Source organism: Chenopodium quinoa, unplaced genomic scaffold, assembly GCF_001683475.1.
Source record: "Chenopodium quinoa cultivar QQ74 unplaced genomic scaffold, ASM168347v1, whole genome shotgun sequence".
Classification (NCBI taxonomy): Eukaryota; Viridiplantae; Streptophyta; class Magnoliopsida; order Caryophyllales; family Amaranthaceae; genus Chenopodium; species Chenopodium quinoa.
This window is the reverse complement of record NW_018744239.1, coordinates 361,255-376,496: the sequence shown is the minus strand read 5'-3', so window position 1 is coordinate 376,496 and position 15,242 is coordinate 361,255. Positions and strand designations below refer to the sequence as shown.

Below are 15,242 nucleotides of genomic sequence, written 5' to 3'. Positions count from 1 at the left end.
CGGACAACAACTTTGGCGCCAACAAACGATGTTATCTTGTCACTAGCATAATAGTTAACCCCATTTGAGAGTCGTTAGCTTACCTCTTCAACCTTTTTAGACTTACCAATTGATTGGTACTTGTTTGTTGTCTCTTTTTTCTTTAATGAAGTATTTTGTAATCTATAAAAAAAAGTTAATTTAGGCATCGCTCGAGCCAAAAATTACTATAACCGGGAAGAAGTTGACTTGAGTGACCCGTAGGATACCTGAATGACGGTTTTGCCAAGTTTTATTAATTCCAAATTTCCAAGTATAGGTACTCCAGTGCTCCGCTAGCAGTTCACAATTGTTTTTGGGTTTGCCAAAAGACCTCAAAACCTAAATTCCTCTCCATTTTCTGGCGGATTTTGTGCAAATTCATACTTTTCCAGAAATCAAATTCAGAAACAATTGTCAATCGCTCTTAGGTAATTTGTTGTCTTACTTTTGTTTGATTGCCCCATCTTTGAACTGGTTCTAATTTACATTTATCAGCAACAATTTTCAATTTATTGGTATGATAATAATTGTCGAATTATTATTATTGTATTTTAAATTTTGATAATTATTGTTCATTTGATTTTCAGATTAATTAGTTTTTGGTGTAGTTCGTCATATGTTAATTCAAATTCTTGAGTAATTTGTTGAATTAATTCATAGGATTGAGTTGTTTGTATGCTCCATTGTTAATATAAGTGGGAATTTTTTGTTTTTCTTCTAATTAATGTAATTAAATATGAATGTAATTGAATATATGCGCATCTTAATTTAAATTTTCTGATTGAAATTTGAATAATTCTGTATAATAATTAGGGGCATCAGTCACAATGTCAGGCAGAAACCCTGGTCCGCCATTGCCGATGAAGAACTTGCCTCATGGAAGGATTCCGTTTCCACCCCATGAACCGCCATATGGCCGAAATCTTGGTCCGATGCCTCACCCTGCACTTCTTGAGGAAATGAGGGAGAGGGAATCCCAGTTTGGGATGGGCCCTAGGTCACTACCCCCTCATCCTGCTATCCTCGAGGAACGTCTCGGAGTTCAGCTTCAAGAAATTCAAGGTTTATTAGTCGATAACCAGAGGGTTGCTGCTACCCATGTTGCATTGAAGCAGGAATTAGAAGCTGCTCATTACGAGTTGCAACGAATGTCCCATTATGGTGATTCCTTTCACGCAGAAAAGGATATGCAGATGAGAGAAATGCTTGACAAGGCTGCCAAATTGGAGATGGAACTTCAAGCAGCAGATGCAATGAAGGCTGAACACATGCGGGTTCAATCTGACATTAAAGAACTTACTGTCGTGAGGCAAGATCTTATGGCTCAGGTCCAGAGAATGAACCAGGATTTGACTAGATTTTCTACTGATTTACAGCAAGTTCCGGCATTGAAAGCTGAAATTGAGCATATGAGACAGGAGGTTGACAGAGCAAAGTATGGAGCTGTTTTTGAGGGTCTTGTAATATTACATATGTTTATTTATACAAGTCTTGAATGCTTGTTTTGGCTTCTTTTTGTAATATAATTGGGGGGTTTGCAGGGCTGCTATTGAGTATGAGAAGAAAGCATATGCTGATAGCTATGAGCATGGCCAAAAGTTCCAGGCCAAAATGCTCTCAATGGCTAGAGAACTAGAAAAGCTTCGGGCAGAGGTTGCTAATGCAGAGAAGAGAGCACGTGCTGCTGCTGCTGTTGGCAATCCTGGTATGATTGTTTTGGAAGGTCTAATTTATTTGAGCATTGTAAGAATGGTGCTTTTGTTTTTTGATTAGCTAATGTATGAGGCTAATAGTATCTTCAGTTATTGGATAAGGTTTTCAATAGCGAGGTTTTTAATTTTCAACATTTGGATGTTAGATATGATTAAAAAATTATCACGATGAGCTTTTAATAATTCAGTTTATGTATTCAGTGCTCCCCTCTCTCACACAATGTTTGTGCACGTTGCTTGTCTGAAAATGCCTCTTGTCTAGTAAATCAGCCAAACTTAGTTCATTTCTTTGTTTATCTTAGGAGCAGCGGCAGGTTATAACACCACTTATAGCACACCTGAAGCTGGATACGCAGGAAATCCCTACCCAGCTGGCTATGGAGTAAACTTAGTAAGTTTTCTTACTGAGATTTTATAATTTGGTGTGCTCTGTGATGCTTTTATGCAATGTTGCGTTTTTGCTGTTTACAAAGATCATGTAGCTTGGTTTTCGGCGTTTGATTTACAGACACAGCCTGGTATGGAAAATTATTCTCAATATGGACCTGGGCCTGGCAATTGGGGAGCATATAACATGCAACGTGGTCAAGGGCATAGATGAAGTGGCTTGCAATTATCTGATGATGCAGAATCCTGTTTTGTTTTGCATGCTGGTCTCTTCAGCTCGAGCTTGATAGATGCATAAGTGTGACTGCGTGAGTAACTTTGAGGGATCCTTTTACAGAATATGGGGATGCTTCTTTACTAAGTATGTCATATTGTCATGCGGTGAAATATGTTGTCATTATATTGTCTTGTCCACGGAATATTAATTTCAGTTGGTAGTAAGGATAAGCTTTATCTATTTACAATTTCTGTTTCTCTCATTTCATTTGGTGACATGTGTTATGCGTTTCCATGTCTATATTCTTGTATAGCAGAGGTGACCTATTTGCTTAAAGTATTGGTTTCTCAGGCCTCATAGTTGATTCTGTTTCAAATAATTTTGCTGTTTATAATTGGACCACCGAAGATTTTAAAAAATTGTGTACATCTGATCTTGCTTCATTCCTTATGAGAGATTTGATTGTTGGATGCTGCCTTTAGATTTTCTAAAGAATTATTTTGTTTGATTCTTTGTTTACATCTTGTTCAGTGACGAGTGAAGATCAAGAAACTATATGCATCGGTGAACGGGTGAAGTCAGTTCCTTGGCTAGTTTATTGTATTTTTTGTTTTGCCTGTTTTTGTTAAAGTTGGCAAATGTTAACTTGACATGACGAGCCAGTCCATGCCTGACTTGGAAGTGGCTGGTTGAGTTAGGAGTTATTACCTTTCAATGTAAATGGGTTGATATGAGTTATTCATTTGACTCAATGGGATTAGTTAAGTATGGGTTAGTATAATTAGGCTAAACTTTGTTTGATTCTACCTATATCTATATAAGCAAATTCATTAAAATAATGAAACACAAGAAATTATAGAGATGGATCGTAACTTGGAATCATAAATAATTCTTAAACATACTTTTTGATTATTATTATTATTTTTTTTTTATAATTTTTAATAGTACTAATACTAAATATTTTAGGGAAGTGTATTAAAAACAAATGCCTTAGATGCTGAAGCCCAAGGTAATAAGGGTACGTGATTTCAATTGGCAAGGTGAAGTGTTTTCAATGCGCTAAAAAATACACAGTGAGGTGCAAATAAAGTGCATGGAAACTTATTTACTATCCCCAAAAGGAAAAAAATGTATTATATATAGCAGCACCTCATGCCTATGTTTTATGACTAGGCATTACAACCTCCTTTTGCTTTAAATTCTCAAAGTGTAACTGTAACTTTAGCTTCCTTTTTTTTTTCTTTCCTTTTTTTCTTTCTTTAAACATTGGATTAGATTTGTGTAACTGTTTTTTTTTTAAGATATGGGTTAGAGGTTAAAATCTCTCTCTCTCCCTCTCTCTCTCTGGTTTTTTTTTTTTTTTTTTTTTTTTTTTTTTTTTTTTTTTGGGGGGGGGGGGTGGGGTACAGAAACAAACCCTACCGGACAAGACTTGTTTGCCTACTCTAACGATTTTATACTATTTATGTCATGCACATCACCTTGATAGTAAAAAGGCTTAGTTCTTTGGTGTATTATAAACCTACTCATCTGTTTTGACTCCATGGCACCATAGTTTTTATATCTAACTCAGCAAAACATAATTTCTAGTTGGCAAGTGACCTTATTTATCTACGTAACCATATGTAAGGTAGATTGTGTATTGTACTCAAATGTGGCCATTTATTGGCAGGATAACAAGGAGTGACATGTCAAAAAAAACCTACAATTGTTAGTCATATGAATTCCTCACTGTCTTAAAAAAATAGTGAAATACAAGCAGGTAGATGCTAAATAGGCTATGACTACCTGGACAGCGTAAGGTTCTACTGTTTAGCTGTTAAACAGACTACAACACTCTTTTCTTTCTTTCTTTTTTTTTTTTTTTGATTGGGTTTTAATTTTAATTATATAGTTGTGCTTTTGATAATCCTGTGAATAGTGTAGTTGATATGGCTTGATGAAAGTTAAGATATCTATGGTCACTATCAGGTGGAGATTATAAACAGAAAATATTACAGCGCACACAATAATATTACAGCACACTGTAATATCTGACTAGGAGTCAGATCTGTATATCTATGCTCGAAGTCGTATTCTCCTACCCTTCACCCCTTTTGTTGCTCATATATTGGGTGAGATTTTTAAATTTGCGTTCTAGAAATTGCCTTGTTCAGTTTTTTACATAACAAATTCAAGAAAGACTACTTGGCGCTGATCTGCTCAAAGCTATTGGAGTTTGTATGGTGCATCTGGCCTTTTGCACAAAAAAGGATTCGCATGATACCTGTATTTGCTTACTATTTCCTTATTGTAAGGCCTGAAATCATTGAAGCTTTCTCATGTGGATCTTTGATGATCAATGTTGGGAGATGTTTGCTACTGCTATCTGGGTTTTGTACTTATATAGAAACAATCATATTGTATATGAGGTTATTCTTCCTCTTGTCAAGGTGGTTTGAAGTTCTTTATCACGAGGCTTGTATATACTTCCTCTAGTCAAGCTTTAGCTTTTGAGGTGGATACTTGAAAAATCTTAATTTTGTAGGCATTGCTTCATGATAGTTCTAGAGCATGTCAAAAAGAAAGAAAAAATGTCTTTCTGGCTCCATCTTTAGGCTTTAAGTTGATCTTCTGGTTATGCTGGTAGGATAGCTTTCTGGTAAAATTTAGGAGTCATCAATCATCTTACACTTGTTCTGTTGTAGTTTAGCCAGCATAAATGGCCTCAATTGCTATTGCACCTCATATATATCTAGGATTTGCCTAAGGCTAATTTCTTAGCTTCTATCACCCCGGCTATTTCCAGAAAGTCTTTGTACAGCTGAAAGTATCATGACATTTAGAGATAACCAATCATCCCTTCTATATATATTCTATCTAATACTTTAATGATTTAAGAGATCCCTATAGAAAATATGTTGGTGAGAGCTGAGAGCTGTCAGCTGTCAGCATGTGAGTAAATCTCAGCTCACATGTCAGCAACATATTCCCTTTCGGACCTGATAGTTTGTTCAGGCATCCATTTTGTTTGCCACTACATAATTAGAAACATGAACTAGCAATTTGCCGGTCTCATCTTCTGGATGGTGATGGCCATGTAGGTGCACTCAATATACTACACTCCCAAGTTTAAAATCCCATCAACATTTGACTTGCTTTGCTCTTCAGTTGGATTTATTATCTTCATCCTCTGGGGTTTATTGCTTAGTGATGCCAATAAAGACAAGCATATGATTGATTGGACTACGTTCAGACCTATTCTTGTCATAAGTTCAGTAGCAAAGTTGTCAGATTTTGTTTGCTGGAAGACATAAAATGATCATTGCCAAGATATTTATGAGCGTGAAGCAGCTGGATGAAGGATGGATATTTACAAGTAAGTGCCATAGTATTTAGCTGTATCACCATGATTTAGATATTGTCACATTTCATGGGATGCCTTGATTGTGTGTTCTTTATATTTTTAAAATCCGAATTTTTTCTTTCTTATTTGGTCCTACACTCCCTAGCAGCTTTTGCCTCCTAATGATTGTATTTATGTTTTCGTTTTTTATTGTCTGCTTTGTGGTTTCTTGATACCCGATTCTCGCATATGAGAATTTTTGTTTTGGATTGGTTTTGCTGCTAGTTAGCTGGTAGATGTTGTCATTAGTTGTGTACTTGTATTAATATTTTGAGTAATGGTTTAGTCAATTGGCTTATGAATGAGTTTGTTGTAATAGAAAATGCTCAAGAATGTTGGCAGCATTCTAGAATATTGTCGTGGAGCTGAAGGTTATATGTGAGTTCTCCCTTAACCTCAGAAACTTTGCCTGGCTATAAACCTTGATGAGAAGAAAAGGGGTCTGTCCAAAAAGAACAAAATATCTATCAAGAAGGTGAGACAGATTAGGTAGAGCTGGTGAAGAGAGGAAAGCAAAAGAGGATCAGAAGAAAGAAGAGAATGTAGATAAAGAGTGAAAAAGCCAATTAGGCGTGTTTTAATTGCTTGTTTGTTTGTTTGTTCGATTTGAGTATTCGTATGTTTTCCAGGTATGAGACCTGCATCAGACGTGGTTGAAGCTGACAGAGATTTATGTAGAGATAGTGGAGAGGAAATCTATGAAAAGAGGGTGAGGTGAGAGGATAGGATTGTGAGTGTAGAATTTAGAGGATAAATTTGATTCTGTATTTTGATGTTGGAACTTCCACCTGGAAAAGTCATTAATAATATGTTTTCTTTATTTAGTATTATAGAAACCCTTATTTGACTTGAAAATCCAAATAAAAAAAATTTAAAAAATATTCATCTCGGGAAAACTTATCAAGTTAAATGATGTTCACTCAATTAGGATTGTCTGGACTTATAAGTTGCTTAATAATCTTCTGTTGTTTATTGGTGTAGACTAACTACATCAAATTTCTAATAACACATTTCATGCTTGGCACTTTTTGCTTATGCTAGAAATTCTACTGTTCTGTGGATGTGTCTGATAGCTTGAGGTTTTGTTATTTTGAGGTGGTAATTATGCTAACTACTTCATGATGTTAAACTTTATTTGTCCATTATAGCTTTGTTTAGATAAGTTTAGCGATTTTCTTGTCGACTAGCCATTATGGCCTTATAGAATATATGTATCCGTGAAAAGACATTTATTTCTAGCTTGTTAGATCTGAATTAAGGTGAGGTTAGACAAATTTTGGATGTTACCTTTGTGGCTGATTAGGTGGTTGATGATACTTGGAGTGGTCGGAAGGGTAATGTTTTGGACTAAAACTTTAAGTGAGCCTATGATTGATTGATTGGGTGATTATGGGTATACTAAGTAGAGCAATAAAATGTGGATGCACCAGGTAGAGTGAAGAAATGGGTTCAATATTGTTTCTTGTCTGCTTGTTTCTTACTTGTAGTGGATGGAGCGGCCTTTGATGAATATAAAGCCACAAGGATGTAAGGAAGGGTCACCATTTTCTTCATAATGGTACATATTACTGTCTTCATTTGCTGATCCTGTAGATAGAAGCGAATGGATGAAATTGATCTTTGTAGGTGACCGTGAGAGACAAATTCTTGTATCGTGCAGCCAAGCCAACCTTTTAGAAATAAGGGTTTGATCTTGTTACCTACTTACCTATTGATTCTTTAGCTTTTCCTATGAAAGATATATTCTTTGTCAAGCATCCTTATATGTTACTTGTTTTATTATAGGACAGAATTTCTCTAGTTGTTGCTATGTGTTTTGAGAGGGTTATGACTTGTGAGAACCTTTTTTTTTTTTTTTTTTTTGTTAAAGTATGGGGGGAGGATTAAGGAAATTGTCCAGTGGGTTGGGATTAGGTTTGCTAGTTTAAAAAGGTATTTGGGTTGGGTCTTGGTCCTTTGTAGTCTAAGGCCCATCTCTTTGGTGGATAAATGGTTATCGTTTCTTCTGAATCATACTTCTTTTTAGCGTCAAATCATCAAGTACAGACGTGATATTCCAAGAAATTACTATAATTTTCCTTGGTTTCATTTAATGTTGGCATTGGATGAGTTTGAGTCTGACTTATGGAGAAATGCATGGAATAATAACTTTTATGTTTCAATTCCTCATCCTATAAACTCTTTCTTACAAAAGCCTCTGATTTTCATTTCTTGTTTAGAGAGGGTGTGTTCTCTTTGTGTAATTATTATATTAGATTAAATTCTAAAGATTGAAGGTTGGGTGAAAATTTTGGTGGGATTTTAAGAGCTAAGACAATCCATTCTTGTATAGTTTTAGTGACTTAGGAGCAGGATATTTGATTTGTTTTCTCAATATTTCATATATTACTGCATTTCCTTTTTCTGTTCCAGTTATCCTTGGAATGCCAAGGTTCCATAGAAAACCAAGGCTTTAATGTTAAAAGCAATCTCAGATAGGTTCTGCTAAAGTAGAGACCTGGTAAGTGCTGCTTAGTTCTTACATCATATATTTCTTCTTCTTATGTAGTGGGAAGTAGAGAAGTGTAGAGGTTAAATATTGCATTGTGGCCTTGCCTACTTTTTGCAATTCAAGGGGACCAGATTGAATGTCATTGAGCATTTGCAGGCCCCTTATGTTACTTGTAAGGGAATTTCTACGGCAATCAACTGGTTTGATTATGCCATGATTTCTGTGGTTTTATAGTACATATTCTAGTTTGGAGTTTGTAGGGTAGAGTTGCGTTTATTTCTTTTTGATGATGTTATCTCCAAGGCATCAAGTCTAGGTTGAGTGAAAATCAATTTTGAGAGGATTCCTGGTCTTCTTTTAATGTGATACGTAAGTTATCTTTCTTATTGATGGCTTTTGTTTCTGAATAAGGTCATACACGTTTGTGTATTTCTTAATAGTGAAGGTATCCACTTTCTGAGGTTCCTATAGCTTACTTTATGCTATCAATGATAACCAGCTGGTAGTTTAGTTTTAGATTTTCAGCTATGGTGATTGCTTAATGGGGACATATTGTAGTACTTGAATTTATTGTGAATAGCCACGATATTGTTGGGTTGAGCAGTATGGTGATAAATGAGATGAAAACTTGAGTGTGGCTATTATGGGAAGTTGATGTTAAACAAAAATTGAGCTGCAGCTGATCTATACTTAATTAGTGAAACTCAATGCTGCTTCCTTCCTCCACTACCAAAGAAATCTGCGATTTTTTTTATGTATATATTGTTGGTCTTGATTGACATGTTTGTTGTCATCCCAGATCCATGTTGATGGATTTTGGTTCTCTTGACTAATTTATTTCTGGTCATTGTCATCAAAGCTTTTGTATGCGTACAATTAGCTTTCTTTTGTTTTTTTTATTAACCAAAAGCTTTCACTTATTTTTATTTCTCCAACTGCCCTTGATGGCTCTGCCATTTCTTGAGTATTCTAGAGTTTATTATCGGGAACACTATCCAAATATCAGTGCCTTGGTTGAACAGTTTAATCATGGTCATTATGGAAAACTGATTATACTAGTTAGTTTCTGTATATAGGTGTAGATGGTTGAGATTATGAGAGATTGCCTATCTGTGAGTGCCAAAATTTTATTTGCATGCTTCCTTGCTAGATGAATAAAGCTTTCCTACCTGGTGATAGTTCTGGCTTCCTTATTATTTTTGTTATTTTAGTAATTTAGAATTCCTCTTGTGAACATTTCCTGAGTGAAAAAAATCCAAAATGCCTGGCTCATATTTTGTAAGCATTATTTGCCCTTGCTACTTTCTTCTATATGTATATTGAACTTGATCTTATAAGGTTTGATCTGGTCTAATGTGATCCAATCCTTCTTATTGCAGCTATGGAAATTTTGCAAGGAGGGTCGATCTTCCTGCATGTTAGATGGGAATATATAAGGTACTGACTTCTTGCCTTCATTATTTTACTTATGTTCTTAGCACTTCTCTAGAATTTGTTGTCTGACAAGGAAATGAAGATAATGTTCTTTTATTTTTGAAAATTGGTATTCAATATTAGGTTTCCGTCTGACGTGGTGACAATTTAGCTGTTTGAATGGTTTGTTTGTGAAGGTAGCGTAGTACATTGATAATTAAGCAATATTTGATCACTGCTTGTTTTTTTGTAATGAACTGATATAACTTGCACTAATAATAGCAAAATATCGAGAAAAGATTGGTTCTTTGATTAGCTAGGGGTTTGTTTGGCATCACTATGGTTTCTGTTTTTTGGTTTTTTGTTTTTCAAAATCATATGATATATGTCATATAATGAATAAAAAAGTCAAATTATTAAACTCATGGTAACTTTGAAAACTGACAACAGAAAAATGAAAACACCTTTTTCTCGTTTTCTGAAAACTGAAAACAAAAAACAATGCCAAACAAGCCCTAAATAATCTGATTTTTGGTAAATAGATTTGTATAAAGAAAAATAAGAAAGATGGAAGCTTTACTAACAAATGATAATGGTGAAAGGGTTACAAAAGATAGGCTAATAGCTCAAGGCTATCAATCTTCGATAGTGAGTTTAGCTCATAACTCTCCAAAAGGTTCTCACCAAATTTCTCACCAAAAGGTTCTCACCAAATTTCTGTCTCCCTGTTTCCTTCCCTTCCCTCTCTATTTATATTAAGGACTATTAACCCTAATAAACTAATAAAACTAGAATACCTATACTACCCTCCAAGTTAGTCTATTACAGTTTCAGATAAATGTTTTAAAGATAAAGTTATATAAAATTGGAGATAAATACCAAATATTTGAGAGATATGATGCTCTCTCAAACCTAACTAAGAAAAGCTAAAACAAAATTTTCAACTCTTCTCATTATCCTTCTCTTCCTACCCTCTTCTCTTCTCTTTAAATTGGCATTAATATTCTCATTTCTCTCTAACTTATTTCCTGATTGTTTCCTCAAGTTTCCAAACCGATTATTTGTTCAATTCTTATTATAACCCTCATATGGCTGCTTCATAACCATGGTCTCAATTTTGGAGGCCCAATAGCAAACAGTTTGGGAATGTCAGATAGTACTTAAGCTGGAAAAATCTATTAAATATTATACCTTGCCTCCGTTTTTCAGTGAACAAGTCAAATATCCAGCATTGGCTTTGTGGTGTTTTTTTTTTTATTTTTTTTTTATTTTTTATATTTTTTAATATATATCCCTTTTTTGCATTTGAGCAATGCTTAAAAAAGCTCAAAGGTGCAATGAAGTAATTGACTGAAGTGTGCCTAGGTGCGCCTCTGTGAATGCGCTTTTGGTGCATCTCTTTGAATGTACTCTCTACCTTAAATGGCTAGCCTCTCAGCGCCTAGATACGCTTTTTATACACTATGCGGGGAGTGACACCTTTTCCCCTTCCTCACTCACCCTCTCTTTCTACTTTCTTTTATCTTTCGCCCTCAACTTTTTCCATCCATTGTTTCTGAACTTCATCTTCATCTTCCATTATTTATCTTGCTCATTGAAAGTTGAAACCTCATAGCTGAGAATCTGTCTACATCAGTAATCTATACTTAATATTTAAAAACTCAATTAAGGAAAGACACATGTCCCCATCCTATTACATTGCCCTATTTCTTTTCTAACCCAGTACGCCACATGTCTTCTTACATTTATAATTTTTTATTAAACTATCTTAACTCTTTCATTAAACTTATACTTCATCTCTCAAACACACTTTGTCTTCATCTCCCCTTTTCAATTCAATTTTTTCTGTCTCTCTTTAATTTTAATCTCTCCACCTTTTTAAAAGCCTCATTATTGATTAAAGTACCAAAAATTTAATTTTTTTAATCATGTTTTCGATTATACATTACACCCATAATGATTTATTTGTATTTCCTCACTCGCTTCTCAATGCAATTTTCTATTAACAACTCGTGCATTGCAAGCTTACTATTCAAACTCTTACCATATGTAAAATACACGTAGTCGCATATGTGCTATTGGCCTATTGCATTTGTTTTGTTTTTGTTTTTTTCAATACAGTTTTGCAAATTCCCTTCAGATTTTGATTTGATGAAGATTAACTTATCCGAAATTCCCTTCCCTTAATTTTTTTTTCTTAATTTGGATTTGAGAGATAAGAAGAGAGAATGATATGGATTTTAGAGAGAACAGGATGTTGCCTTGGCTAAGCCTCTTCATTATGAAGGTGCTCTTATAATGCGGGTAAAAAAACTCCTTAACAATAAAAGCCATTTGGAAATAATTTAGAGAAGAGGAGAGGGATAAACTCATATGTTCATAAATCATCAAAACTTATTCGTACAAGCCTACTCATCTTTATATTTATATGTTGGTTACCCTAAAAACTTCCTAATAATACCCCTTGAATTGCTATTGGGAATTCATTATTGAATGCAAGGAAAAGCTAAAAAAAATGGTAACTAAGCCATCGGCCGATCGAGCATGAATGGAGATTTCCAAAGTTATCATAAGAAAACAATAAAACCTTTATGATCGGGTAGACTAAGGAGCAAAGAGACCTTGAGCCATCACTTGACCCCACGGACAATCACTACAAGAAAACACGCTATTTTCGATGGGTTCTTTCCGATGGCCACCTAAAACCGTCAGAAAATACGTAATTTCCGATGGTTTTTAAAAAATTTTGATGGATGAAGCTGTTGGAAATTTCCGACGGTTGTAGTAAGCATCAAAAAACATATTTCCGATGATTTTTCCGATGGCTTTTCCTATGGCTTTTAAAGCCATCGAAAAGTATATAATTTCCGATGGTTATTAAAGCCATAGGAAATTTTCGACGGATTTTGAGCAATTTCTGATGGATTTAAGCCATTGGAAATAGGCTCTTTTTTTGTAGTTAATTCGCCTAATCTGGCATGAATCAAGAACTCCAAAATCTTCCAATGAAAACAAAAACCGTTTTGATTGAGTATAACGGAAGGAACAATGACACTTTGAGCCATCATGTTCGGACTCCATCAAGCAAATCTTTGAAAGGAACCTAATTTGGCGGACCAAAGAAACAATAGACCTTCACGTATTAATCTGATGAAATAGATTCACCCTACCAAGGCTTCATTGGCAAGTGAAGTAAGAAATATCCCTTCATACAATTGATAATCAACACTTTATCACCTAAATTACGTCTCATAATAAGAGTAAAATCTGCTGTGGGACGCATGCCTGACCCATGTAAGTAAGATGATCATACAAATAGTCGTGTTTGGCAATAACATGACAGAGCTTTATCAGTTCAGATGTATATAATCTATCCATGAGTCTCGTGGATGCTTCTGGGAGATCATGCTCAAATTCGTTATTTAAAAGCCTAGGTAGTTAAATTTTCAGTTTTTGTCCCCCTCTATGAATTCAACTAACTTTCCTATCTCAAACATTTCTTTATAGGTGGTTGAGGCATCATGCCTTGCTTATGAGAGTTTGGACAATGCTGTGGCTGTGATACTTGGCGCTCGGCATACCTTTGAGATAATGCTAGATAATAAGCAAGTTGTTACTTATAAACCAATTTAAAATTTACATTGGTGTCATTAATTGATTTCCAACACAAAGACTCTTTAAATCCTTGATGCATTAATAATTAATTTAATAAAAACGCACTAGTGGCTTCTGCTTTAGTGTATTAGAACATCTCTAAGGACTCTAATGGCTAAGCTTGACTAGTTGTAGCTTGACTTGCCTCTTCAATATTCCGAGCTACACCATTTTCCAATAGTAAGATGCAACTGGTGTAGCTTAAATGACCCCACATGTCAATCAATGACTTTCAATAATTTTGTTACTTCATCCGTTATTAATTAATTGCAACAAGGGGATATTATTTTGAGACATAAAATATTCCTTTGTTGCATTTAATATTTAATGGAGGAAGCATTTTTCTCCAACTAACAAGGAAGGTAGCTTATTTTGGCAAGGATTGAAGATAGATAAGCACAACTAAACATTATAATGGTGTAAATGGTACGGTCAAGCTAGTTCTTCTATGTGATTCCATGATTTTAAGCTACGACAAAATGCTATTGAAGTAGCCCTTACCATACTATAGCAGAAGCCACTAAAACTAGTGTCCCTCCTAAAAGCATTGAGGCTTTATAGCTAGTAGGTTTTAGGCAAATTTCATAACGTTATATTATATACATACTTTACAACTATAAAGCTGCTGCTCCTAGAAACTTGGCATTGGTTTCTTAAGCTTTGCTGAAAGACAAGGCATTTCAAGCTTAGTGATCCTATTATTAGACTAGGTATGGGTGCAGCTTGGTAGTAGTCACTTGGAGAAAAAAGAGGGGGGGGGGGGGGGGGGGGGGGGGGGGGGGGGGAGGGGTCTTAAATTGATAGCCTCGAGGATGGGGGAGGGGGTTGCGAATGCCTCCTTGATTTGGAATGACTGAAGTAGGGTTCAGTTAAGGTTGGCTTTATGAGTTTGATGTTAGATTTTCCTTGTGATGTAATGTTATAATTGCAGTTTAATATAAAATTCGTTTTGTACAGGTGGGCTCTTTTTGATGATTTGTCACAGCTCAGAATTCACTTTTTGGAAGCTTGCAATACAATGCTGCTTATCAACAGGGAATTGACTTGTGCATTCTGTCATGGATTATATGATAATTTGCCATCTCAAAGAAGTGTTGTCTAATGATGACAAATAATGAGATGGGAAAAAGGCATGCTTCATGAAAATCATCTTCAAGTGGGAGGGGAGGAGGGTAAACCTTGGCTGAGGTAGCCTATTTCTACACAGAATGGCAGCGAGGAAAACGGAAAAGATGCAGGAATCTTTAGTAACAGTCTTGCACACGTCTTTGTTGTACCCTCTATAATCACCCGAAACTTCTCTTGATTTCCATAAATTGGTTTTTGACAACATGCATACGACTTCAGTCACGGGGCACCACCACTAAACCACCATGGTTTTGACACCAAATGAAATACTTTTCCAGTACCTAACTAATTTGTGCACACCTCTTCAACCATAAATCCACCATCACTACCTTGTTCAAATGCCAGCAACTATCATCTTGCCACCACTTGAAACATTTTTTTATCAGTCAAAAAACTGCTGGTGACTCGGTTTATTGTCTCAAGTAAATTGACATTTTGTAACTCTGGTGTATTACCATTGTATCATATCATGTACCAAATTATGATTTACATTGAAGTCATTAGTTAATTTTCTGTTTCAAGGTAGTTTTTCAAACATAAAATTTACTTCCTCGTTGCTTTTAGCTGACACGTCACGTTTGTCAATGCACAAGTTTAACCGTTAATATCTTTTATTACTGAAAAGCAAAAATTATGAAATGTTGATATTTTGAAAAAATATGCCGTGACGAATCTAACAAGACCTCGCATAATTATATTTTTCATTACGTATAAATCATAAAACGCGATTAGAATTAAGGGTGTGAATAGTGTTAAACTCAAAACGTGTTAATTAAAAAGAGTAGGGTAATATATTTTTTTTTCCCAAATCATAGAAATGTCTAAGGCCCCGTT

At 35.1% G+C, this 15,242-nt stretch overlaps 1 protein-coding gene across 4 annotated transcripts; it reads left to right on the top strand.

Moving 5' to 3' along the window:
* Positions 1-219: 219 nt before the first annotated feature.
* Positions 220-14,920, top strand: LOC110694076 (protein FLX-like 1). Of its 4 annotated transcripts, none has more exons than XR_002505724.1 (7): positions 223-449; positions 835-1,456; positions 1,563-1,726; positions 2,036-2,124; positions 2,242-2,481; positions 9,593-9,650; positions 14,238-14,920. XR_002505724.1 is itself a non-coding variant. In XM_021871234.1 (5 exons), exons 2-5 carry the CDS (start codon positions 849-851, stop codon positions 2,332-2,334), a joined length of 954 nt encoding a protein of 317 aa, XP_021726926.1. In that variant the 5' UTR covers positions 220-449; positions 844-848; the 3' UTR covers positions 2,335-2,694. The 4 variants fall into 4 exon arrangements, 2 of the variants coding, with proteins under 2 accessions (XP_021726926.1, XP_021726925.1); XR_002505725.1 differs by lacking the exon at positions 14,238-14,920 and adding an exon at positions 13,134-13,327; XM_021871234.1 differs by lacking the exons at positions 9,593-9,650; positions 14,238-14,920 and having other exon boundaries at positions 220-449; positions 844-1,456; positions 2,242-2,694.
* The last annotated feature ends 322 nt before the right edge of the window (positions 14,921-15,242 follow it).

Excerpts from the sequence above, each read along its gene's own strand:
- LOC110694076 (XM_021871234.1), top strand. The coding sequence starts at position 849 with ATGTCAGGCAGAAACCCTGGTCCGCCATTGCCGATGAAGAACTTGCCT. Across the intron at positions 1,457-1,562 it reads CAGGAGGTTGACAGAGCAAA|GGCTGCTATTGAGTATGAGA; the intron begins GTATGGAGCTGT and ends GGGGGTTTGCAG. Across the intron at positions 2,125-2,241 it reads CTGGCTATGGAGTAAACTTA|ACACAGCCTGGTATGGAAAA; the intron begins GTAAGTTTTCTT and ends TTTGATTTACAG.